The sequence below is a fragment of the Otolemur garnettii genome, unplaced genomic scaffold (assembly GCF_000181295.1).
Source record: "Otolemur garnettii isolate 467f Iridium unplaced genomic scaffold, OtoGar3 scaffold00128, whole genome shotgun sequence".
NCBI classification, from domain to species: Eukaryota; Metazoa; Chordata; class Mammalia; order Primates; family Galagidae; genus Otolemur; species Otolemur garnettii.
In genome coordinates, this window is record NW_003852523.1 from 2,226,333 (window position 1) to 2,250,655 (window position 24,323).

Consider the following 24,323-nt stretch of genomic DNA (forward strand, 5'->3'; position numbering starts at 1 on the left):
CAAATCCTCACTATCATTTCCCCAGTGCACATTTAAGGAAAGGAAACTATAGAGGGGTGATATCATTGCCCAAGATCATACAGCTAGAGGAATTCAAATCAAGCCACCCGACCCATGAGCAACAGATGTTCATCACTACACTGTCTCCCAGATCTGTGATTTAAAGGGGACCAATAGTTTTTTAATAGTGACCGTAAAAAATCTACCAATCAGAGAATCACTGGTTCAATGAACCTTTGATTGCAAACACTAGAAAGTGGCTTAAGAAAACCTCAGGGTTAAACAAAACCTGTTGTGCATCATATCATTACACCTGGGCACCTAACTACAGCACTATTAAATCCTAAGGTTTACAATTTATGTCAAATTGTAAGTTTAGTCTATAGTAACTTCACTGTACAAATATTTTAGTCTACAGTAATTTCACTGTACTGTGGGTTCAGCAAGTATCCAAATAATGAATACCAAAAAGCAAGATGGGGTAAGCAACAGGATGAGCCTCCCAGCAGCAGTCCCTCACACCCGCAGCAACAGACCAGATTCTAAATTCATCTTTCCGGAATGAAGCTGCTCCCTAGCTCAGGTCTGGCCAAAAGCCTCAGCCTTAGCCCCCAAGAGGCAGCCAGGGTGCTCCCAGGGAGCTCCAGGAAGAGTCCATCAGGCCAAGCTATAGACTCACTCAGAGCCCCAGAATCCCTGACCCATAACACTCCCCCCCCAACCTGGAAATACTTGATCACAGACACAGGCTTTCACACTCTGAAGGCCAGTGGTTGCTCAGCCCACTCTGTTTTTCTTTCAGGTAAGAGAGGCAGAAGGGTTGGGACATCACTAGAAGGTTTTTCCCTTACTAGAAAATGGGATAAAATCCTCTTCACCTCTTAAAAACCTCATCTGGGAGGACCACCCATGGTGCACCAAAAGGGTTTACCAAGAATCCCTTCCCATGGCCCACCAGTGGGGGGCACTCCCATCACCCCCTAAGAGGCGCTCCCATCATCCCCTAGGACTCACTCCCAACATCCCGTGGGACACACTCCCATCATCCCACAGGACACACTCCCATCATCCCCCAGGAGGCACTCCCATCATCTCTCAGGACGCACTCCCATCATCCCCCAGGACGCACTCCCATCATCCCCCAGGACGCACTCCCATCATCCCCCAGGACGCACTCCCATCATCCCCAGTGGCAAACTCTAGCTGCTACAGTCCCTCAGGAAGAAGCGCGGACTGGTGGCAGGCTCTAGGGTGAGTTTAGGTGCCCGCAGCAACTCTGCGCTTCATTTCCCCAGTAAGAAATTTCTTTTTGTCCTTCTTAATTACAAATGGAGAGAATCATCTCTACCCACTCACATTTCAAAAAAAGAAAAAAAAAACGGTCCTCCCTGGGCTCTCCATGTTCATTTCCACAGAGCGGCCGCTGAGGGTGTGTCTCCTTGTGGATGGGATTGCCCAGGGCAAGTCCTTGAAACCACCCTGAGACTGTGCATCTGACTCTTCCACAACCTTTGGCCACCGCCCAGCGGGAGGCTGGCCCTGGCCGTTGCCATGGCAACTGCATGAGCTTTCCAGGACAACCTGGAGAAAACGGAACTGAGGGGGTTCGGTAAAATGGAAAGACTATTTTTAAGTTTGTAGCCACTGCTCAGATAAAAACAACTTTAAGAAAATGAGTTCAAGCCCATCTGAAGTATAGTTATATGAGGTTATTAAAATAATTGTACTCTTGGCTCTGCGCCCAGAGCACAGTGGTTATGACGTCAGCCACATACACTGAGGCTGGCGGGTTGGAACCCGGCCCGGGCCTGCTAAAAGACAGTGACAACTGCAAGAAAAAATAGCCGGGCACTGTGGTGGGCGCCTGTAGTCCCAGCTACTTGGGAGGCTGAAGCAAGAGAATCGCTTAAGCCCAGGAGTTTGAGGTTGCTGTGAGCTATGATGCCACGGTACTCTTATCAAGAGCGACATAGTGAGACTCTGTCTCAAAAAAAAAAAAAATGTACTCTTGTAAATTTAACAATTTTATGCGTTATAGCTATTAGGATGTATGGATAGGAAAAAAATCATATCTATGTGTAGAATTGAAAGCTTCCTTTCACAAAACAGTTTTTGTAGTATCACACATTGGCATTTGATGAGTAGGAGTCACACCCAGAGTTGGAGTCCAGGTCTATTTACTTTTTTCTGAAGTCAGTTAACTCATCTGTAAAATAGGGATAATGGGACAAGCCCTTGTAGGATTGATTACCAAGAGGTCAAAATGAGGTATTCATAATGATTGTGTCCTATCCAATTGTGTCTAGCAATAGGTCTTTGGGGGAAGTTTTTTTTTTTTTTGGCTGGCGGTAGGTTTGAACCCACCACCTCCAGCATATGGGGCTGTCGCCCAACTCCCCTTGAGCCACAGGCACCATCCTGGGGAAGTTTTAACTCCGGTTTATCTTACTCCGTTTTCAATCATGTTTTTTTTTTTTTCTTCCTGAAGAGGATCAAACTACCAGTGATGATTCAGCCAAGTCATTGTGACAGTCTAGTCTGTGATGAACATTATTTGTAATGCTCATCCATTTGAACTAATATACATAAGACTGGGGGGAGAATGAAACTTCTAGAAATGTATAGATGTAGATTCTTAAGTGTAAGGTATTTCAACTGTTTGATGATTATGTCTTACAAAATTGGCAACTAACAAGGAGGAAAACACATACAATCCTACCCCTTCCTGAGGTTTGCAGTTTAATAGAAGGATCTTGAAACATGGTTGTCAAGAGAGAGATGTAAATTATTTTCCATCCAGGAAGTGGGATTGTTCAGTAATGCTTCACAACCATTAAGACAGTTTCATGGAAGTCAGCCAATGTGGAAATGAGACGTCAGAAAATTGGGCAGACTTAAATTTTGCATTGGTAGCACTCAGGGACGTAGCACTTGCATAGTGTGTGGCAAATAGTAAGTGTTCAATCACAGCAGTTTTATCAAACTGAATGTTGGATATTGTTTTACAACAAACCTGTGCTTTATGTAGCAACAGGAAAAAGGTAAAATTTATCTTTTTTTCTTCAATATTTTAAGCCTCTTAAATCGGATTCTGTCTTTCAGGGGCTCTCCTAGAATATCAGTTGCTTAACTATATCTGAGTGTCTGCTGGGTCATATACTATTGTGAGGAAAAAGAAATTATAGACCCAGTTGGGGGAAAATTCTACATTAATCCACACCATGAGCAAAATTACCAGAATTATGATGCCTTCTGGCTATGTGTTTGTCCTTCATTCTAAAATGGATATTACTCTTCCCTACTGGTGGATATGTAAGGTTGGTTCTACATGGGTGTCTCAAAAGTTGTCATACATAGGGAAATGGGAAATTATAGTTAAATATACCTTTAGAATATTTACAGAATATTTACAAAATACTCTTTACGTGTTGGCCACCTCTTTTTAAACACATATGAGGTCTTTCCTACTCATGACAAACAAGATCCAAGATATCTATTGTCATGTATTTTTCCTATGTATGGAGACTTTTGGAATGCCCTGCAGTTTTGATTCTGCTGGTAATTTCAGTTTGGCCAGCAGTGGGGGTGGGAAGTGGTGTGGGGTGTGGAGCGGCACCCTTTGGGACCTACGGATGGATCAGGTTCTCTGAGAAGGGGGCAGCAAAAGAGCAACTGAGCAACATGTCCACTATTTTCCCAGGACAAAGCTCACCCTGCTCAACTGACAAGGTCATGAGGAAGTGGAAGCACCAAGTACTGTAGAAATGTGATTTAGCTCAAAGTTTTTAAGTCTTTTAATTATAGTGTTGGATGCATAATACTACAGAGTTCTCATATGCCAGCATTGTGGCAAAGTAATGCAATGAATGCCTGTGAACCCATGGCCCCAAACAAGTAGATGAATGAATGAATAAATACATCATGAACATCTGAGTGCATAGATCTTTGTCCATGTCCCAAATTCAACTCTGTATAATTCAGCTTTATAGAACTGAGAGTTTCTGGGCAAGTTAAGACTCTAAATACATATTACTGCATTGTCTCCTAGAATGGCTGGGACCATCCCACTGTCACCAGCAGAGAGTGCGTGACTCACTGCTCCCTCACCCACTGTAAGTCATTTTTTTCTTTTCTAATCTGTTGGGCAAACCAGCATTTCATAGTGGCTTTAGTTTGTATTTCCTTGATTATTTGTGAGGATATTTTTCCTCAAATGCTTATTTTTCACCTACGGTAACTATTGTCAGAACAATAATAACAAACTATTGTTATTTAGTTTGTTTTTCTTTAGGACACCCTCACAGATCTGTGTATGTTGTTTTTTTCCTACCTGGTGAACAATTCTTGAACTTTAATACCTTACCCAGATGTAACCTTCCCGGGATGCCTATTGTAACTGTTTCCAGCCTCCTCCCACCATCTCTCTGGTTGTGCTTCTGTTCTCCCTACACAATTATGACTGTGTTTCCAGGTCAGCTCCCTTAAACACTTCTCAGGGTCTCCTCCCCACAGTCTGGTGCAGAGCCTGACATGTAGCAGATGCTCAAATTATTAAATATTACTGAATATGCTTAGAAAACTGGGCACATACAGTAAGGTACAGAAGATATAAGTAATTCCATTCTCTTTGGGGTTTTTTTTTTTTTTTGAGACAGAGTCTCACTATGTCGCCCTCAGTAGAGTGCTATGGCGTCACAGCTCACAGCAACCTCAAACTCTTGGGCTTAAATGATTTTCTTGCCTCAGCCTCCCAAGTAGCTGGGACTACAGGCACCTGGCACAACATCTGGCTATTTTTTTACTGTAGTTGTCATTGTTGTTTGGCAGGCCTGGGCTGGGTTCAAACTTGCCAGCCCTATAGGTAGTGGCTGGCGCCCTAGCCACTAAGCTACAGGTGCTGAGCTAGTAATTCCATTCTCTACCAGACTATTAGTACATTGTTTAAAATAGTACCCTCCTTTAATAAATCATCAAATACAGGCCCAGAGAGAACTTTAAAGTATAGCCCCTTGATTTCAGCCACATATTTTACCAAATCAGGGTTGAAGAGTGTTGACTTTTTTGAAAACCAAATAAAAATTTTCAACTTGCTTATCACATTTATCTGCACTAGCTCAGCTGCAGGAATTAATTCTTAGTTGATGAGAAATTTTCAGTTTCCATGAACTTGACCTCATACTACCAACAGGCCTAAAATTAAGAAGAATTTGCAGCAGATGGGCTCAGGGAAGAAGTTAGTCCCTGAGGGGAGCTTGGCTGCAGAGGAACTCTTCACTGAGAGAAACACAAGTCTCTGAATTTGATTCAAGTCATTATATGAGCCCACTTTAGTTAGGATCCAACTACTTCCCAAAGATAGTACTGTTTCAGTGACTACTTTCCTTACCATACACAGAACAAAAGCAAGAAAGATACTCTGCTAGGAAATATTGCCAAGGGGTCTTAGGAGCAGGAAATTCTGTCCAGCCCATTATGTACAGGTAGTTTAAGGAGGGCTATATTTGTTGGTTGTTGGTGGTTGTCTCATTATTTCAGGACCCTTGCAAAGCTCCTCTCCCCAAAATAATTCAGGTATTATAGTATCTAAAATTCTACCACTAAAAAGCTGTTAACCAAATTAAGCACAGCCTTCCTTCATTTTTGCATTGTTTCTTTTTATCTTTATTTTATTTAAAAACACATGCCTATGGTTTCAAAAATCACATGGTACTAAAAGGTAAATAACTGCAAACAGCTGGGCCTGGCTTCCTCCATTCAACTCTTCTCATTCCCCAATTATTTTCTACTTTTACCCTTCTGGTAATTCCATATACTTATAACAACAGGAATATACCATGTACTGTGATTTTCGTGTCCAGTTTTAGATTAGTCCTATGGACCACTTCTTTTAGAAATGAAACCTAGCTCTCTTACATCTCCTGCCACTTCCCCTGACCCAGTGGGACGGACAGATCCATCCCACTTACGATGACTCTTTGATTGCTTGTAGCCACTGCAAGCAGAAAGAGAATGCTTTTCCCTCTAATCAGAAGGAGAATGCTTTAGGGTAAACAGAGCTTTCATACATGAATCAACTAGGAAGCAAATTAAGAGTATTGCAACTGGAGGTGTGGCATGGGGGCCTGGCCAGTCTCTTCTCTGGTTTCCTTTGGGACCAAGAAGGACTGCTACTACATATCCCATCATGTTTGCTGGACTGGGCTGTGGTTCCTTGGTATGTGGGCACTGTCAGTCTTCTATCGACAGGCCGAGCACAATGCCTGGAGTACAGAGTATCCTTAATAATGGGAGTTTTTTTTTTCATTCTATTCACTAGTAGTAACACTGGTAATTGAATATAAGTCTTCCTTGCTCACCAGTTAGTGCAGCATACTGCTAGAATTGTTACTTTTTGATTAGCGTTGATAAAAAGAAATGGGCTTTTCTCCATGATAAGTAGTCAGGTTCTGATTTTCCCTTTCTGCATCTCTCTAATAATGTTTAATGCTTTTGTGCTTTCTAAGCATGAGGCATTTTCTGAAATGCTGAAATCCAGTGTCTTCAAAGCACCCTTCAAGGAGACCTCAGTTTCCTGCCAAGCAGGACCTGCTATTGACCTTGCCTGGCCTTCTCTGGGGGTGTCTATTCCTCACCTTGGTGGCATACTCACTATGTTCTTGGTGAAAAGAGTGTTATCAAGCAAACCAAGATAGGCATTATGGGATTCCAAGAAGGAGCAGAAAAAGAAAAGGGAGCAGAAAGTTTATTTAAAGAAATAATGACATCAAATTTCCCAAATCTAGAAAGGGAAATGAACATCCAGATTAATGAGTCCTGAAGAACCACAAGTAAAATAAATAAAATAAATATAAATATAAATATAAATATAAAAAATAAATATAAATATAAATAGAACTTGGCTGGGTGCAGGGATTCACACCTGTAATCCTGGAACTTTGGGAGATCGAAACAGAGAACTAGAAGTTTGAGATTAGTCTAAGATCCCATCTATACAAAAAATAGAGAAAATTAGGCATGATGGTATGCACCTTTGGTTAGAGCTACTAGGAAGCTGAGATAGGAAGATTGACTGAGCCTAGGAATTTGAGATTGCAGTGAGCTATGGTAACACCATTGTATTCTAGCCTGGACAACAAAGCAAGACTCTGTCTCAAAAAAAAAAAAAAAACCCAAAACAAAAACCAAAATCATCAACAAGGCACATTATAATCAAACTCTCAAAAGTCAAGGGCAAAGAGAGAGTTTTGAAAGCAACAAGAGAAAATCAATTTGTCACCCCATAAGACTATCAGTGGATTTCTTACCCTGGTAGGCCAGGAGGGAATGGATAATATATTCAAAGTTTTCTTGGAAAGAAAACTTCCAAGCAAGAACTGTTGTTGTGTGTTCCTTGGAGCTTCTGATCCGGGGACGCAGGGGAAAGAACTGCAGACGGAATGAATATTCAAGGGAGACCGGGACTTGCTGTGGTCGGCGCCCCGCTAAACTTTACTGATTATCTTATATACTTGCCAACATTTAGTAAGAATTTAACACATATACAAAGAAGTCAAGTAACATGAAGAAGCAACCATTTACGATTACAATTTAGTGTGAAGGCTGAGGAACACATATACAATTGATTTTGTTTAGAGTAAAACATTTTGGAGCCTGGCTGTCGGTCCATGCCCAAGGTAAGGTTACACATTATAATGCTAATGAAGGAGGAAGACAGAGAATAGAACTCAATGCTCCAAGACGGGTCTGTCCATCCTCCAGCTAACACCTCGGCTGTTTCTCCACACCCCCTAGGGAGAGTCACTCTACGCATTCCTGCACATCAATAGGCAGGTGTAGAAGCTCAGATCCTCAAGGAAATGCTTCTTTGAAACAATCTCCAGAGGGAGCACGTTGAGGCGAACTGCCATGTCTTGAGCAAAGGGATCTTATCTCCTACAAAGAACCTTATACCCAATAAGTTTGTCCTATAGACATGAAGGACAGATAAAGACTTTCCCAGACAAAAGCTGTGGGAATGCATCACCACTATGATATATTCAAAGTGCTAAAAGAAAACTTCCAAGCAAGAACATTATACCCAACAAGGTTGTCCTACAGACATGAAGGACAGAAAAAACTTTCCCAGACAAAAGCTGTGGGAATGCATCACCATTAGACCTACCTTACAAGAAATTCTAAAAGTTCTTCAAGTTGAAAGATAGGATGCTAACTAACAAGATGAAAACATATAAAAGTATAAAACTCACTGTTCAGAATACTCCTAATGCTGCAGTAGTGGTAGGTAAATCACTTATAACTCTAGTATGAAAGTTAAAAGACAAAGATATGAAAATAATTACACCTATAATAATTTGTTAGTGAATACACAATATATAAAAGGTGTAAATTGTGACATCCGTAACAGAGTTAGGAGAGAAGTTATAGAGTTTCTGTACATGGTCAAAGTTTTCATCAGCTTAAAACTGACCTGATATGTTTTATGTAAGCATCATGGAACCACAAAACAAAACCTGTAGTATATACACAAAAGATAAAGAGGAAGGGATCAAAGCATACTACTACTACAAAAAAATTATCACATCAGAAAGGAAGATAGCAAAAGAAGAAAGCAACAATGATACAACACAATAGCCAGAAAATAATTTTTTGAAAGGCTGAAGTCCTTACCTATCAATAATTACTTCAAATCTAAACTTTTCAATCAAAAAATATAAGTGGCTGAATGGATTACAAAATTAAAAAAACAAGATCTAACTATATGCTACCTATAAGAGATTCACCTTAGTTTTAAGGATTCACACAGGCTATAAGTAAAGGTATATAAAAAGATATTCCATGAAAATGGTAACCAAAGAGAGGATTTTAAGTCAGAAATTGTTAAAAGAAACAAAAGAGGTTACTATGAAATTATAAAAGAGTGAATTCACCAAGAGGATACAACAATTACAAATGTATATGTACCTAATATTAGAGGACCCAAATATACAGAAAATATTAAAATTAACTCAAGGAAAAGATAGAAAGCAATACAATAATAGCAGAGAATTCCAACACTTCATTTCAATCATGGATGGATCATCCAGACAGAAAATCAATAAAGAAACAGTGGACTCAACATCATAGACCAAATGGACCTAAGACACATTTCTAGAACATTCCATTCAACAGCAGCAGAAAACATATTCAAGCACACACAACATTTTCCAGGACAGATCATATGTTAGGCCATAAAACAAGTTTTAACAAATTTAGGAATATCAAAGTCATATCAAGTATCTTTTCCAACCACAATAGTCTGAAACTAGAAGTTAATAGCAGGAGGAAAATTGGAAAGTTCAGAAATATGCAGAAATTAAATGACATACTTCTGAACAACCAGGGGGCCAAAGAAGAAATCAATTTGAAAATATCTTGAAACAAATAAAAATGGAAACAACATTGCAAAAGGGAAGCTTGTGAAGAAAATGTGGTTTGCATAGAGGTCTAACAATTAAGTTGGTGAACTCACCCTGGAAAAATTGCTACATACCTCATTGCTGAATATCACTATGGTCACTTTCAAAGTACCCTGCTTGGGAAGCTACACGTTGATGTCAGGGCACAATCCACCCCTCAAAGCAATTTTGGAGCTCTTTTTCTGGAATGGTCATCAAAGCTGTCTTTATATTATCCTCAATGTCCTGAATATCATCAAAATGTCTTCCTTTCAATATGTCCTTTATCTTCAAGTAAAAAAAAAAAAAAATAGCCATTGGGGCCCAGATCAGTTGAGTAGGGAGAGTGTTATAGTTATTTGTTTACTGGCTATAAACTCCATCACAGACATTGCCTTGTAAGCTGGTGTGTTGTCATGATAGAAGAGCCATGAGTTGTTGGCCAAGATTTTCAGTTAAGATATTCCTGTCTTTCTTTTGATGTTGACTTGGTCTGCTATGCTTCTCACAGTCACCCAATGATTTTGATGCCCAATTTGATGAATTTTTGCAGTGTTTTCATCAGTTCTGCTCATTACTGGCCACCCTGACCTCTCTTCATCAGTGATGCTTTCTCTCTTTAGAAAGACGTTTAATCCATTTGTACACTGCCATTTTCTTAATGGGATTATCCCTATAGACTTGGACTAACATGTCCCTGATTTCACTTTTACTCTTTCCAAATATAGGAAGAAATTTAACATTTGTTAGTTGCTCTAATTCAAGCTCCAACATTCTCACAATGGCACACAAAAACATGCAACAACAATAATGAACACCACTCAGCAAGACAATGCCACACGTGGACACGAACACAGCTGTGAGACACTGAGATTCCAAGGTTACAAAACCATCCTGACTGGTTTGTTCAGTCCTGCCAGTGTAAGCACACAGTGGCAAGTCTGCAAACTTAATTGTCAGAATGCACGTTACAAAATGGAATACTATTTAGCCTTACAAAAGAAGGAAATCCTGTCATTTGCAACAACACAGATGAAACTGAAGGACACAGTGCTAAGTGAAATAAGCCAGGACAGAAAAGCAGATGCTGTACAACTTTACTTCTGGAACCTAAAAAAGTCAAACTCATAGAAACAGAACAAAGAATGGTATTTATGGGAGGGGGAGGGCTGAGGAGATATTAGTCAAAGGGTATATATTTTCTCTTAGGCGGGGGAATACGTTCTAGAGAGCTAATATACAGCATAATGACTAATAATGTATACTTTAATTTGCAAAAATAATAAATCTTAAATGTTCTCACTCCTAAAAGAACCCTGCAAAGTGATGGATATATCGATTACCTTGATTGTGGTAATCACTTCACAGTGTATACAGGCGTGGGTCATTATGAAAATTTTAAGATAGACAAACATCAAGAAATATAAAATCCACAATGGAAGCAACACTGATAAGCCAAACAAGCTGAAACTCACACAGGTGAATCTGAAAAGATGCTGTTGACTGTATTTCTTGGAAGTGAAATAATGGCCTGTCTCAAAACTTTTGTAGTGATCCACATGTATCAAAACTTCACATTGTACACCATAAAGATACTCCATTTTTGTCAGTCATACATCAGTAAAGCTGGATAAAAGAAGAAACTGTCAGTGGTGGTGTCCCAGCTGTCCTGAGTTTATGTGACAGCCTTTCAAGCACACCCCTAACATGTTCACAGAAGCAAACCCAAGTTTTCACTTCGAAATGTGGATTGTTTTACACGGAAGTTTTATATAGATTTTTTTTAACTTCACTAGATTTTTAAATGTTATAATCATATAAAAGATAAGTATTTATAAAGATCACTATTGAATCTTTATAAAATTCAAAGACTAACATTCTTAGCAAATCTATATAGAGCCCATTCAGGACCCCTCTGGTCTAGCCCAGTGGGCCATACAGATATTATGTGACAAAATGTTGTCACCTACATGAATCAGGGGGTGAAGCTGGGTCCTGACAGGATGCAGACAGCCCTCCAGCTACATGTCCTGCACCCATCTGGGTGAAGGGGCTGATACAGAAGTGCGGTGAACTCTACCTGACAGTAGGGAAATACTGAAACTGGCTCCCAAAGTTTAAGCTGTCCCGGCTGAGGTCAGGAAGGCCAAGGCAGAGGCACAAGAGTGAAAACACACCTTCTCAACTAACGAGCCATCCAGCAGCTCTGTCCCAGGGAGAGACGCCACAGCCAGGTTTCAGGACTTACTAGCTACCAGAAATTTGGTCTCATTCCTGTGGTGACAAGGATGTCCTGAGGTTTTCATCAGGAATGATAAAATCAGATTTGGCTTTGGGCTACATTTGAGGCAGCTCCAGGAGTGACTGCATGAGGGACTCTTGGACTCCAGAAGGTTGTAGTACTAGCTGGGTGTGAATGAAGTACCCTCAAGCAGAGCCAGTGGCTCAGAAGGGGGCGATGACTTGGAGAGAGAGATGGGGCCAGGTTGGACAGGTTTGTAATCCCTAGGAATGGAAAGTCAGAAAGCAGAGGTCAGGACAGGGAAGACTTATCAGACCCAAGGCCAGTAGACTTCCTGGGGCTGGACACACAGCAGTGAAGTAGCAGGTTCCTTTCAGATGCAGAATGCCTCTCAAAAGTCTAGTGAAGCCTCAGACTTGGCACTACCCAGCTCACCAAACAGGCAGGCTATGAGAGCTGCCCAGAAACAGAGCAGGGCCTGGGGGAAGCTGTGAGGCCTTCTCCAGCCCTTCCTGAAGAGGGAGGCCCCAGGGGGAGAGCTGTGAGCGCTGTCCAGACAGACCTGTTTGACATTTACAGCCAAGCCTTGGATTGGTTTCATCCTTATACATTGTTTTAACCAGGAGCAGCTTCTTCCTGGAAAATTCCCTTTCTACCTCACTTTGCTCTTCCCAGGCATGGGCTTCTGGGAGGAGGGGCTGGACACCTGGCTGCTTTGGCTGCTGTGCCCTGTGTCTGCTGTGGTGCTCTGCAGTAGCCCCTAGGAAAATAATTAGGCCCTCCCTGGAGCTGCCCAAGATCACTTTTTGAAAAGAGGTGAGGGTGGGATTTGGAGAACAGGTGTTCCTGAGGCGGGGAGGGGGGGGGGGTTGCCCCCATGCTGGGCTTCTCCAGCTTAACCGTGAGCTAGTGTTTCACAGGAGTACAGGGTGTGATGCAAGTTGGTTCAACATAGCCACATCTTTGTGCCCCATTTTGCTCTACGGAATGCTGGTCTTCGGCTTTTGATCCTTGGCAAGGCACAATAAGGGCCAAAGCCTGGAGGCCAGGAAAGGGCTTTTTCAGCGTGAGGGCGCGGTGTGAGCTGGTCCTTCCTCAGGGACGTGTTGCTCTTCACCGCTGGGTAAGATCTGCCTTGAGGACAAAGGGCCGGCGGTGCTGAAGGTGCTTGAGGAGCTCTCCGGTGGCGGCTGGGGTACACGCGGGGAAATCAGGAAATGCCCGTGCGCCCTGCGGAGCTGGGAAGGCGCGGGCGGTGACCTGGGGGTGACCCCGCCCGGCGTGCTCAGAACGGTCTGCGACCCTGGGCGTAGGGATCCGGGTGGAGCCGGGTGCGGGCGAGTGGGAGCGCGACAAGCGCCCTGCGGGCCAGGGAAAGTGAAAGGGTGGCTGGGCCTCCAGCGCGCCGCTCCAGGAAGTAGCGAGCAGGAAGCGCCCGCTGTGGCCGAGTCGGGCTCGGTGCGCCGGCCTCGAGGGCGCAGGTGAGCCGCGGGCCGAGCCAGGAGACTGACAGGCGGCGCGGGCCCCCCACCGCCCGCACCTGCAGGGCCGACGGCGCTCGGGCGCCGCACCTGCTGCCTCCGCGCCGCCCCCCACTCCCCGGGGGAGCCGGCACCGGACCCTGCGCACCCGGCAATTGGCCCCTCTCATCCCTTTTTCTGTTTGTTTGTTTGATTGGTTGGTTTGGTTTGGTTTTGGTTTTTGGAGGGGCCCGGAGCCAGTCTCAAGCCGCTTTCGCTGAGGGACGTCTTTGGGAAATTCGGGATCTAGAAGAGTGGCACTGGGCGACAATGCCTGGCGTTCCCGACCGGGCAACGCTGGGATTCCGGGCAAGTGGAGGCAGAGGGAACGGTTCTGGGCTGGCAGCCGCTCATCGAAGCCCCTAGCAGGGGGGAGCTTAGGTGCCCTGCGGGGTCTCCTCCCCACCCCGGCCGACCGGCGGTGACAGCTGGGAATCTAGAGAGCCGGCTGGAGGAGACCTCGCGCATTGTCTGCCGCGATGGGGACGTGGGCGTGCCCGCAGAATTCACCTCCTCCTGGGACCAGCCGCCCTGGGAGGAGCAGCCGCAAAGCGTTCTCCGGTAGGCTGGGAGCGCCAGCACCCTGGGCCTTTGGGTTGTTTGTCTGCTGAGCAGCTGGTTCCCGGAGCCCGTAGTCCTCCGGGCCAACGTGAGTGACAGCGACCTGCTCTGGGTTTACAATTAAGGGCTTAAAACGCCGGAACGTACCCCACCGCTGGCCACCAGCCCTCCAGCCTCCTCAATTCCTGAAGCCCTCGGTCTGATCCTGGAGACTGAAGAGGCCACGTTTGCATTTGAACCGAGGGTATCGGAAAGCCCCTGCCCCACCCACCAGGAAGGTGCCTGCCTGCCCTTGAGCTTGAATTGTCTGAAGTTGTGTGAGCGGGTAAATATACTAGAGACTTTGGCCGTTGTCTTTTATAAATCCCCTTTCAGAGGAAGCTGGAAAACCCTGGGCTCTAGACCCTTCACCTTATAGTTTGAGAGCTGCACTTGTAGGTGGTTTTGTGCAGACCTGGGTAGATGTTCTGTTGGGGGTGCGGGAGGGCTGGGGAAGGTGGTGTGAATAGAACTCAGATTCCTTGTTGTACTTAAGCTAAAGGAAAGAGTGGCCATTTGCTTACTCTGGAGAGGAAGTTTTATTCTATCTCTTGATTTCAACAAAGAAAAATGAATGGAAACTTTTCTGGGTGGTCATGAATTTCTCATCTTTGCCTTGAAGATGAGACCCTGTTAAAAAAAATTGCCATTAAGTAGATTATTAAAAATATCTGTGGGGCTGCTTCAAAGACATGCAAAGACACTTTGGCCCTGAAAAGACCTTTTCAGCATTACTCTTGCTGTTTACTCACTTTTTAGCCTCATTATTAGTCTCTGCAGAATTTGGGATTTTGTCTAGATCAGCACTGGTGGGTCTGAGGGTGGGGCTTGGATATAAATCTCTTTGCTCATTCCCTGTTCTGGCTGCCTAGGCTGGGCTTTTAAAGGGATAAGTGCAAAATCGTGTGTTTACAAATTTGATAGAGTTGCTCTAACAAGATGCCTCCTAAGTCACTGTCTTTGACAATACGGTGAAATTGGACGTTCTGATACTTTTCCCTAGTGGGGTGGTAAGTTCTCTGGTAGGGAACCTATAAAGAGTGACTTTTTTAAAAGTATGTCTTTTTTTTAATTGTACTTGGGACGTGTGCCAAAATCAGGGTTTTTTTTTTAATTTTATTTTTATTTAATTGTTTTGAGACAGAGTCTCACTATGTCACCCTCGGTAGAGTACCATGGCGTCACAGCTCACAGCAACCTCAAACTCTTGCCTCAGCCTCCCACGTAACTGGGACTATAGGCGCTTGCCACAAGGCCTGGCTATTTTTAGTTCTTGTAGTTGTCATTGTTGTTTGGCAGTCCAGGGCTGGTTCGAACCCACCAGCCCCAGTGTATGTGGCCGGGCCCTAGCCACTGAGCTGCAGGCACTGAGCCAAAAGCAGGGTTTTTAAAGCCCAGTGACTTGCTCCAGCTCTGCTGCCCTCACTTTGCAGGGGATGGGGAGCAGGAAGAGTGGCTGGAAGAAGAGGTGACGGAGGGAAACAGGACAGACTGGAATTTGTCCGCAAGATGGAGATGACTGGGCAGCCGTCTTGCTTCATTTTTCTCCTCCATGACCAGCCCAAAATGAAGTGGGTGCTGCCCAGGCTAGGTAGGAGGGACCTCCTTAAACTGAGCTCTTTAATGTCCTAAATGCAAAGTCTCTATCTTAACACTTAATTCCACTCAGTGGGAGAATTTATAGCACTTTCCTTTCACCTGTGTTACAAGGGAAGGCACAGAGTCCTTGTTTTACACAGAAATCAGGGCATTTTTATTGTCATTTCCCCCCTGCTGATTTGCCAGTCCCTCCTGGGTCTTTACTGTTGTTACAGGTTCTACCCAAGGTGAATTGAGGTTTTTATTTATTTAGTAAATGGCAATAGAATATTTCCAGACATTTTGGACACTGAGAAGCAGTTTCTGAAAGGAAGAAAGTTGATTCTGACCACACATTTTCAGGCCTTATAAAATTTAAGCTAAATCCTTTACTGTAAAGCGGGCATCCTCAAACTATGGCCAGCGGGCCACATGCGGCCCGCCTAGGACATTTATCGGGCCCATCAGGTGTTTTTGCCACCACTGCCTATTCTGCTTAGCAGCCGACTCATCCTGGGGCCTGCAGTCTGCCCCCCCCCCATCAGTCTGAGGGACAGTGAACTGGCCCCCTGTTTAAAAAGTTTGAGGACCCCTGCTCTAAAGTCATCATCACAAAATAGTATATCTGAGCTTAAACCAGAGTCCTTTTATTCTGGGCAGAATTTTAGCAAAATACTTTTTAAACCTAGAGGTTTGAGCAAACATAGTTTTGAGGCATTTGGGGGGGCCATTTGTTCAACACAAGTTTCTTGAGCAAGGTGTTCTGTGCTAGATTCTGAACCAGGAAATAAGAATAGGACAGTCACTTACAGCCCAGCCCCGGTCCTCCTCTCTTGAATTTACAATTCAAATAGTATCAGCTATTTTTGACCGAGCATTACTGCGTACCAGGGTCCCTCAGTGCTTTCAGTGGCTTATCTCATCTCATACATATAACCACCTAGGTGCCATCATTCTCATCATTTAGCCTGAGAGATGAGGGACCAGAAATTTGTGAGTTGCCTAGGCCTACCCAGCCCAAGTTCTGCCTTGAGGGCCAGAGACATTCTAGGTGGAATGAGTTGCACCTGTTAAGGCCTGTGGGGCTTGGGAGAAAGGTGTTCTGGTTGGAACAGAGAAGGAGGAGGTGGAGGAGTCTTCTGGGTTGAAAGCTTAGCCAGGATTTTGAGTCTTTGCAGAGGGTTGTTTAAAGGAAAATCGTTGCAGTGTGTGCATTTTTTGAAAGCTCACTCTGGAAGGAGGGCAGAGTGAGTATGGAGAACCCATTCTACTTTGGGAAATAGAGATGTAGGAATATAAATCATGGAGTTGGCTTTGGACCAGGAGACCAGGCCAACCTGGTGTGCTGGGCCCTTCTTATTTCTCCGGCCTCTCTGCCCATTCCTCCCTGTACTGCTCTGCCTTCATCCCTGACTTCATAATGAAGTAACTGTTCATGACCCTGTGGAGACCATGGGAAATGAAAAATGAGGCAGATGGAAGCGAAGTTCACTCCCTCAGCATCAGGTATATTTCAATCCAATGTTCCTTTGTTACTATGGCTCAAAGGTAGCCTGGTCCATACCAGGTGACATTGAGCGAGTCTGGTACCCTGGCATGCTCTGATAATTGGGCACATAATGTAACCAACCAACACAGACTCGGTTTTGTGTGAATGTTATCAGTTCTGTAGAGTATTGTGGTTAAGAGTAAACGGGTTAATCTCTAAATGCCTACCAAATAAGCTCCATGGTATTTTTTTTAATTAAAAAAAAATTTAAGTTGACAAATAATAGTACATATTCCTGGGGTACGTAGCAATGTTCCAATACATATTAATATGTACAGTGTACGTTATATTAATCAGAGTATCAGCATATCCACACATTGGCCATTGCTTTGTGCTGGGAACATTCAGTATCCTCCTCAGCCGTCTGAAGCTCTGGGGTACATTACTGTTAACTAGTTAGCCTGAAGTGCTGTAGAACACGGGAATTCACTCCTCCTGTCTGGGCTAACTCTGTGTCCTTTACCAAATCTCTCACAATCCCTCCCTTCCCTCACCCTTCCCAGGCTCGAGTGTCCTTGGTTCTACTGTGTACTTCTGTGTACTTCTGTGTACCACTAGAACATCAATTGAAATTCATTCCTAGGACTTTTGAGCAAATTGCCCTGAGGGCATATATGCTGGTGGCACTTGTGGTAGGAGCTCCTTCTAGTATCAGAGATCCATTTTGATCTGAACTCGGTACCACTGTAGTTACTCCTGCCAGTGACTCTAAAGGTGTCATTGTCAGAACACTGACCTGATGCTTCCCCTTCTTGTAGAGAGCAGAGCCACTGCCAGAAGGAAGAGGGGACGAGTCACAGCAGGACACTTTCTCTGCACGCTTCCAGCCTGTGTAAGCAGCAAGAGCAGTCTAAAGAGAACCTGGAGCCAGGATTAAGAGACTATTTATGAAGCATCTTATTTTGTGACCAAGTTCTGTTGTCAGTGACGACATAAATGGCTCAACTCCCCGTGGGCATTCGTTTTATCGCCTCATTCTCCAGGGATCAGTGGTAAGTCATGGCAGGTCAGTCCTTTGGCCAGTGCTGTGTGTAGGTGAGGGCTACTGTGCAGGGGGTTTTCCTGCCCCAGTGCCATTAGAAAACACACAAAAGTTGGATCAGCAGCCTCCCCGTGACTGTTAAATTGCTTATTGGTGGTGGAAGCTGTGACCTGGACCACTGCCCAGCCTTTGGTGTCAACTGATACAGTTTGGACTTCGGTGTGGTCTTCAGTAGTTTCAGAAAAATGACTATTAGCAATCAGAAGGATTATGTTAATAAACAGTTGTGGGGAAATAAGTACATACCTCTGAGCCCAAATGTGACCTAGCTGGAGCAGAACTTTCAAAGAGAAATTGAAGCAAAATTAGAGGCAACCAGACAGCACTTTGTGTTCACACTGTACTCTCCCTGCTCACACTGAAGACCTGCACAAGTGGACCCAAATGGCAGGGCACAGCCTGGAGCCGGGCTCTGGCCTCGAACCCACCCTGCTGGCCTTTGTTGGGAAAGGAAAGTTTTTATTCTGTTATGTTCAATATTTGAGAGCCTGTAAATTAAACTGAGGAAAGATAAATTAGCCCAAGGAAGGACAGATTTAATCACCGTGTACCAAGGTCATAGGAAAATGTAGAATCTCGAACAGGGGAAGGGGAGTCCTCACAAAGGGCTTTTTTGGAAAGATAAAAGGGCTTGTAAAAGAATGGATGGGAGACTCACTGATAAGAGTCATTCTTCCCCCTGAGAGAGGATTTATGACAGTTGAGTCTTTTAGTAGGCTTTGCTGTTAGGCACTTAAGAGAGTTCAGGAACTCTTTTGTTCAGAATGGTTTTGATGCCACAGTGGGAGTTCTGGGCCTGTTTGTCTACTCCCCCCAGCCCAGCCTGGTGTGGCCTCCATCCTCTAGGCAGTTTCTGAGCCCCTGCGGGTGGTGGAGCTGCCCTGGCTTCTCAGGATTGCCTTGAGGACATCTGCACTGGCTTCCCTTCTTGACTCTCTGGGTGTGTATCCCCAAGTACCTTAGTGAGCTTTTAGGGTCTTTGTTTTATAACTTTATTTTGATAAAATTTCAAACTCACAGAACTTACTAACATTTGTTAAGAATGTTACAATGAACTCCCATGGACCTGCTGTCTGTCAGCTTGTTAAGGTGCGGCCTGACTGGCTTCTCTCCCTGCCACCCTGACTGTGTGTGGACACACACACACACACACACACAGAGCATTCTGACCCATTGAAGAGTAATTTCAGATTAACCTAAAATAAGTATAAGAGTCAGTTGCAGATACCACACCCTTTTATTTTTAAAATACTCCTGTGTGTCTTTCCTGTGAATAGACATTCTCTTATATAACCACAGCATAAAGATCAAAATCAGGAGATGTGACATTGGTAAGAGACTGTCATCTAATCCAGAGCACATACTAAAAATGATACCAACTGTCCAGTAATGCTTTTATGGCATTTTCCCTGTGCAGAATTCAGTCTGGGTTCATGCGTTGCACTTAGACATCCTGTGGGTTAGTCTCTTTTGATCTAAAACTGTTCCTTGTCCTTTTTTTGTTTTTCATGGCCTTCAAGGATGAGAGCCATTTGTTATATAGAATATCTTCATTTGGGGTACGTCTGTTATTATGATTAGATTCTGAGTATACATTTTTGACGAAATCCCACAGAAAAGAGATAGCTTTCTCGTTGTATAGAAGGAGCTATGATTATGGAAACTCAAATGCATTGTGTGGATGGATTGGAATTAAAGGTCTCAGGATGAACTGAGAGAGGTGGATAGAGATGCACCTGCTGAGTAGTAGAGGTAGATGGATGGGGCAGGGGGCATCACCACCCAACAGAGAGCAAACCTAACTCCTTGACCTTGGTCTGTGGAGACAGGGCTGACACCAGGACTGGGGCAGGGAAAGCAGAGGATGGGCCGAGAATGTCATGTGCCAGAAAATAAGATAGTACTTCAAAGCGAAGGGCCTCTTACTCTGCCCAAATCCAGGACAGTTTGGGATTTAAAATAAATGATACTTAGAATGTCTTATAGTTCATTGAACAGCAGAACCATCTAGTGAGCCCTTGCCAATGTAGCTAAACAACTGGAGAAGAGGAGGCCTCCCACTTGCAGCCGAGGCCAGCTGCTAGAAAGAGTGGGTGGTGGCGGAGTGAGGAGCCACCACCAGGAGCCGTGAAGGGGTACTTAGTGCAGACAGGAGCGTCACTGGGCACATACCATTGGGGGAGGGTCTGAGGAGCAGGGTCTCCACTGTATCTCAAAGTAGATTCCCACATGCTCCTTGATTGTTACTTAGAAAAGTTATTTCACCAAGGGACGGTGTGGCAGGCAGCACCTTAACTGGTGACCAGCATTAATGTCACCAACATTGTGTGACTCCTGACAGGATGCTCAGAAAAAGATATGACATCACTTCTCCGGTTCCATGGTTTCTAAGTTGAGGGTATCTCTGGACTAATTTCAGCACCCAGTCATGGGGCCCAGTAACTCTCCAGAGCATGTGTTTATTCCTTATTTGCATATGACTGAGACCTGAGGCCCAGACAAGGAGACAGATACTCTGCAGGAACCTCCTGCCCTAGAGGAAGTTGCTGCTTATCTGAGAACACATGGTGCTGGAGAATATTTCTAGGGGGATTTGGAGGGGACGCCTGTCCTGTGTTGGCACTGTCCAGACTTACTTTATTGCTGGAAACTTGGGGTCAGCCCAGGCACTCTTCTTCTTGTGTGCGTGGATGCAAAGAGTGCCACAGTTAGTCATAGCTGCACAAATAAGGGGGATACTGATGAATTTAACTTTTATAATTTATTTTTAATTTATTTTTTATAAATATAACACAAAACAAAAATAAAAGTATTACTTTCCTAAAGCTACTATAACAAAGTACCACAGAACAATATATTCAAAGAACAGAAATTGATTTTCTCACAGTACTGAGGTTCAGAAGTTCGAAGTCAAGGTGTCGTCAGGGCCACCCACCCTCTGATGGCATCAGGAAGATCCTTCCTTACCTCATCCAGCTCCAGCTGTCAGGTGAGGTCCCTGGCTTGCAGCAGCCTCCTACCAGGCTCTGGCTTTAGTGTCATGTGGCCTTCCTCCCTGCCCTTTTCTATGTCTTCATATGGCCTTTGTATGGGACACCAGTCCTTGGAATTAGGGTCCATCTAATATAGTATGGCCTCACGTTTACTAATTATGTCTACAAGACCCCTATTTCCAAATAAGGTCACATTCTGAGGTTTGGGGTGGACACGGATTTTTAAGGGACCCTGTTCAACCCAGCAGGGGATGGATAAACAGAAACAAATATTATCTAAAACCTTGCTTCATAAAGGACAGAAAATAAAGATGGAATTACAAAATGGGGAAAGCACTTCGGAAGGATTACCTGGGACCTCGACCCCCTAAGCCAGGAAAAAAACAGAATGTCCACTTGCCCTGGAAGCCAGGCGAGTTGGGACCTGCAGTGTAACCGTGCCTGGTCAGAGCTGAGGGGAAAACCCAACCTCCAGCTGTGGTCTCCTTCCTCTGCCTAAGACCTGTGCAAAGAAGATGAGGAAAATAAGGAAGGACAAATTTGGAAATAGAGGAAGGAGAATTGGCCTGATAGCAGCTAAATAAAGCTAGGGTTTCCTCCCCAGGCTCTGGGAAAATAACAGTGTGCTGTGCAAACGGACCCTTCGCCCTGATTCCATAGGAGGCTTTTCTCAGAGCCCTGCTAACCTGCAGGCCATTACTCTGCCTAAAGGTGCTAGTCCATTAAGGTCTTGTACTTGCACACAAAACTGAAGCTTTCCGAAGGTGTGCACTCCACCTCTGCATGGTGCTTGGCATTTATGGGGTCTCCCTGGGTGTGCTGCAGCTCAGCCTCACCAATGGGAGGCTCATGGGCACCCCATTTGCCTATTGCGCACCGCCTAGGACTCATCTGCACAGGAGGGCAGGGCCTGAGGTAGGCAGGTTCTCCCATGTGGCCTTCCCAGGCCAGGGCATAGCATGTTAGGCACCTGTCTGGAGTGAGAGGGGAAAGCAAGGGCTGCTCTTCTCAAAATCCTTCTTAGCTAGGTGATAGTGAAATTCATTCTTTGTGAAAGTGTGCTGCCTCTGCAGAATCTTCAGGGCTGCAGGATGCTCCACATTCCTCTCTGAGGCAGATTTGGGAAGCACTGGAGGACTTTGTTCTACTTCTTTCAGAGACTAGGAAAAGTCCCCCATGTGGGGGCAGAGCAGGGTCACTATAGGCTATACTCGCTCTACTCCTTTATAGCTGGAGGAGATATAAGTGACCAGCAAGTCCAGCTGTGGCCTGGAAATTTGGGTACTGGGGCTCTTGTGACTCAACACAGCTGAGAAGGAGACACGGACCCCACTTTTATGTAAATAATCAATAGAAATTTATTATGCCTCGCAGGGGTCATTGCCTTTAAGAAGCAAGCGACCCCAATGACAGATCAAATGGGTCTTTATACTCTATTCCTGCATCACAGCAAGCAAGCAAAGGAACAGAGGTTGGATCATTGCAGTTAGGCGGGGATGGGTGGGGTGGGGGGTGTGTGTGGGGGGTGAGGGGATGTCACGGTAATACAAAGGGGGGAGGCGGGAGGTACCTCTCCTTCCTACCCCTCCCTACGCACTCCCTTACCTTCAAGCCTCTTCTCAGAGTTTGCCTCCCCACCCTTGAGGGGGCTGGACTAATCTATTCAAAGGAAGTTTCTTTTTCAAGGCTAGAGGGCTTGGTTATCACAGGGCTGGTAAAGCTCTGGTGGCCTGGGGTCTTCCTGCGCTGGCAACCTAAGGCACACAGCAGTGACCGAGCCGTGACCGAAAGCTTCAGCCAGAGAAGGGAGAGGTGATTTTCAGAAACACAAGGAAAAAGGTCTGGGCTTTTCTACCACTGTGCCGCACAGCCCTTGTTCTTTGGCTTTGGGGTGAGTTGTATACTCACTTTTTAGAGTTTCACGTTTTTCCTGTCTGGTCATTGGCATGGGCTTGGAGAGGAAGAATCCAGAGAAGTTATCAGTTTGTGGTTCCCGGATGAAAAAGAGACCCTGGGGCATTTGTCTGTTCATGTGGCAAGGACTCAGTAAGTTGGACTTTTTCCCTCCCTAGGTAGGGCACAGGCATTCCAGAGGTCGTGGGTGTGAGTCTGCAGTATTACCACCCCCTTTTCCCACCTGAAATATGGTCTTTATTAAGAAATATGGAAATATTTATTTGACCCCTACTTTTGCTGGTGGCCAGAGAGACAGGCCCCTGTAGGATTTTAGGGTTCTAGGATTCTATGTGTTACTCACAGAAAGCTTCCTTGAAGGAGTACATCTCAGCATTAAAATACATTATCCTTGTGGGCCCTCCCAGCCGCTCCTCTGTCCAGTAGAGCTGGCCAGCTGCTTCAAGTAACTTTTTATTCATTCAAGCATCAGACATTTTGAGGTCCAATCCAGGCCAGAACGAGGGCAGGTTCTTTAGGATTAGGGGCTGTGCCTCAGGGCACAGAAGAGCTGCCTTCCTGGTTAGCGTCTCTCTTCTAAATCTCTCTTCAAAGACTTGGTCCTCCAACCTTCTTTTGTTGCCCTAAGAAATATTTTTCTATGCTGTGGATCAGAGTTCTAGACTGGAATTAACTTACCTTCTTACTCGAGTGGCTTCTTTTCCTCAGCCCCACCCCGCTCATCTCACACTTAGCCGTGAGCTGCTTTCCCCACAGCCACGCAGAGCCCAGGGCCGTGGGCCATGGCTGTCTATGTCATCGGCCCTATTCAGTGCTGGCCAGCATCACTGGCTTTTTCTCACTGAGGTCAGTGAAATATTTATATGTCTGCCTTACTTGCGTTCTTCTGAAAAGTTGCATAGAAACTAAAAATCCAAAAATAAATATGATCTTAAACGCCCAGGATAGCAGGCTACACAAAAAGCTTGCAGTTAATTTTGTTGTAAACTAAATAAACTTTCCTTCTTGTCTGCTTTGCAAACATTTGTACCTCTTGAGTCCCACGTTTCTCATTGTCTACAGTTTTCTAAGATGACTGTTTGTGATAATGTGATATAATACAAATTTAGTCTTTGCCTCTGGTTCCTGGCACACAGCTCCAAAAACCTTACACTTTCTGAAGTGGTGTCTTTTTGTATGCTAATGGGATAGGTAGTGGTTGTAGCTCCAGACACCTCAGGGTGGGCACTGGAAATTAATTTTTGGCCTCACCCTCCACTTCTGGAGAGAGGAAAGGAGCTCCCAAATGTTGAGGTAATCACCAGTGGCCTGCAGTGTAACCAATTGTGCCCACATAATGCAGCCTTCATGAAAACCCAAAATGGTAGGGTCGGCAAGAGCTCCAAGTTTGCTGGACATGTGGAAGTTCCTGGAAGTGGCCCTGGGAGAGTGTGGAAGCTCCACCCCCCATA

At 44.7% G+C, this 24,323-nt stretch overlaps 1 protein-coding gene across 2 annotated transcripts in view; it reads left to right on the plus strand.

Annotated features, from left to right (window-relative positions):
* Positions 1 to 24,323, plus strand: part of SLC37A1 (solute carrier family 37 member 1) — a 73,202-nt gene that overhangs the window by 1,856 nt on the left and 47,023 nt on the right. Inside the window, exons 2-3 of one of the 2 annotated variants that reach the window (XM_023518122.1) lie at positions 4,049 to 4,112; positions 17,682 to 17,915. In XM_023518122.1, coding sequence (XP_023373890.1) covers positions 17,860 to 17,915 — 56 coding nt within the window. In that variant the 5' untranslated portion in view covers positions 4,049 to 4,112; positions 17,682 to 17,859. Of the gene's footprint in view, positions 1 to 4,048; positions 4,113 to 13,816; positions 14,083 to 17,681; positions 17,916 to 24,323 lie in introns of those variants that run through there. The other variant, XM_012810288.2, reaches the window with a different exon arrangement.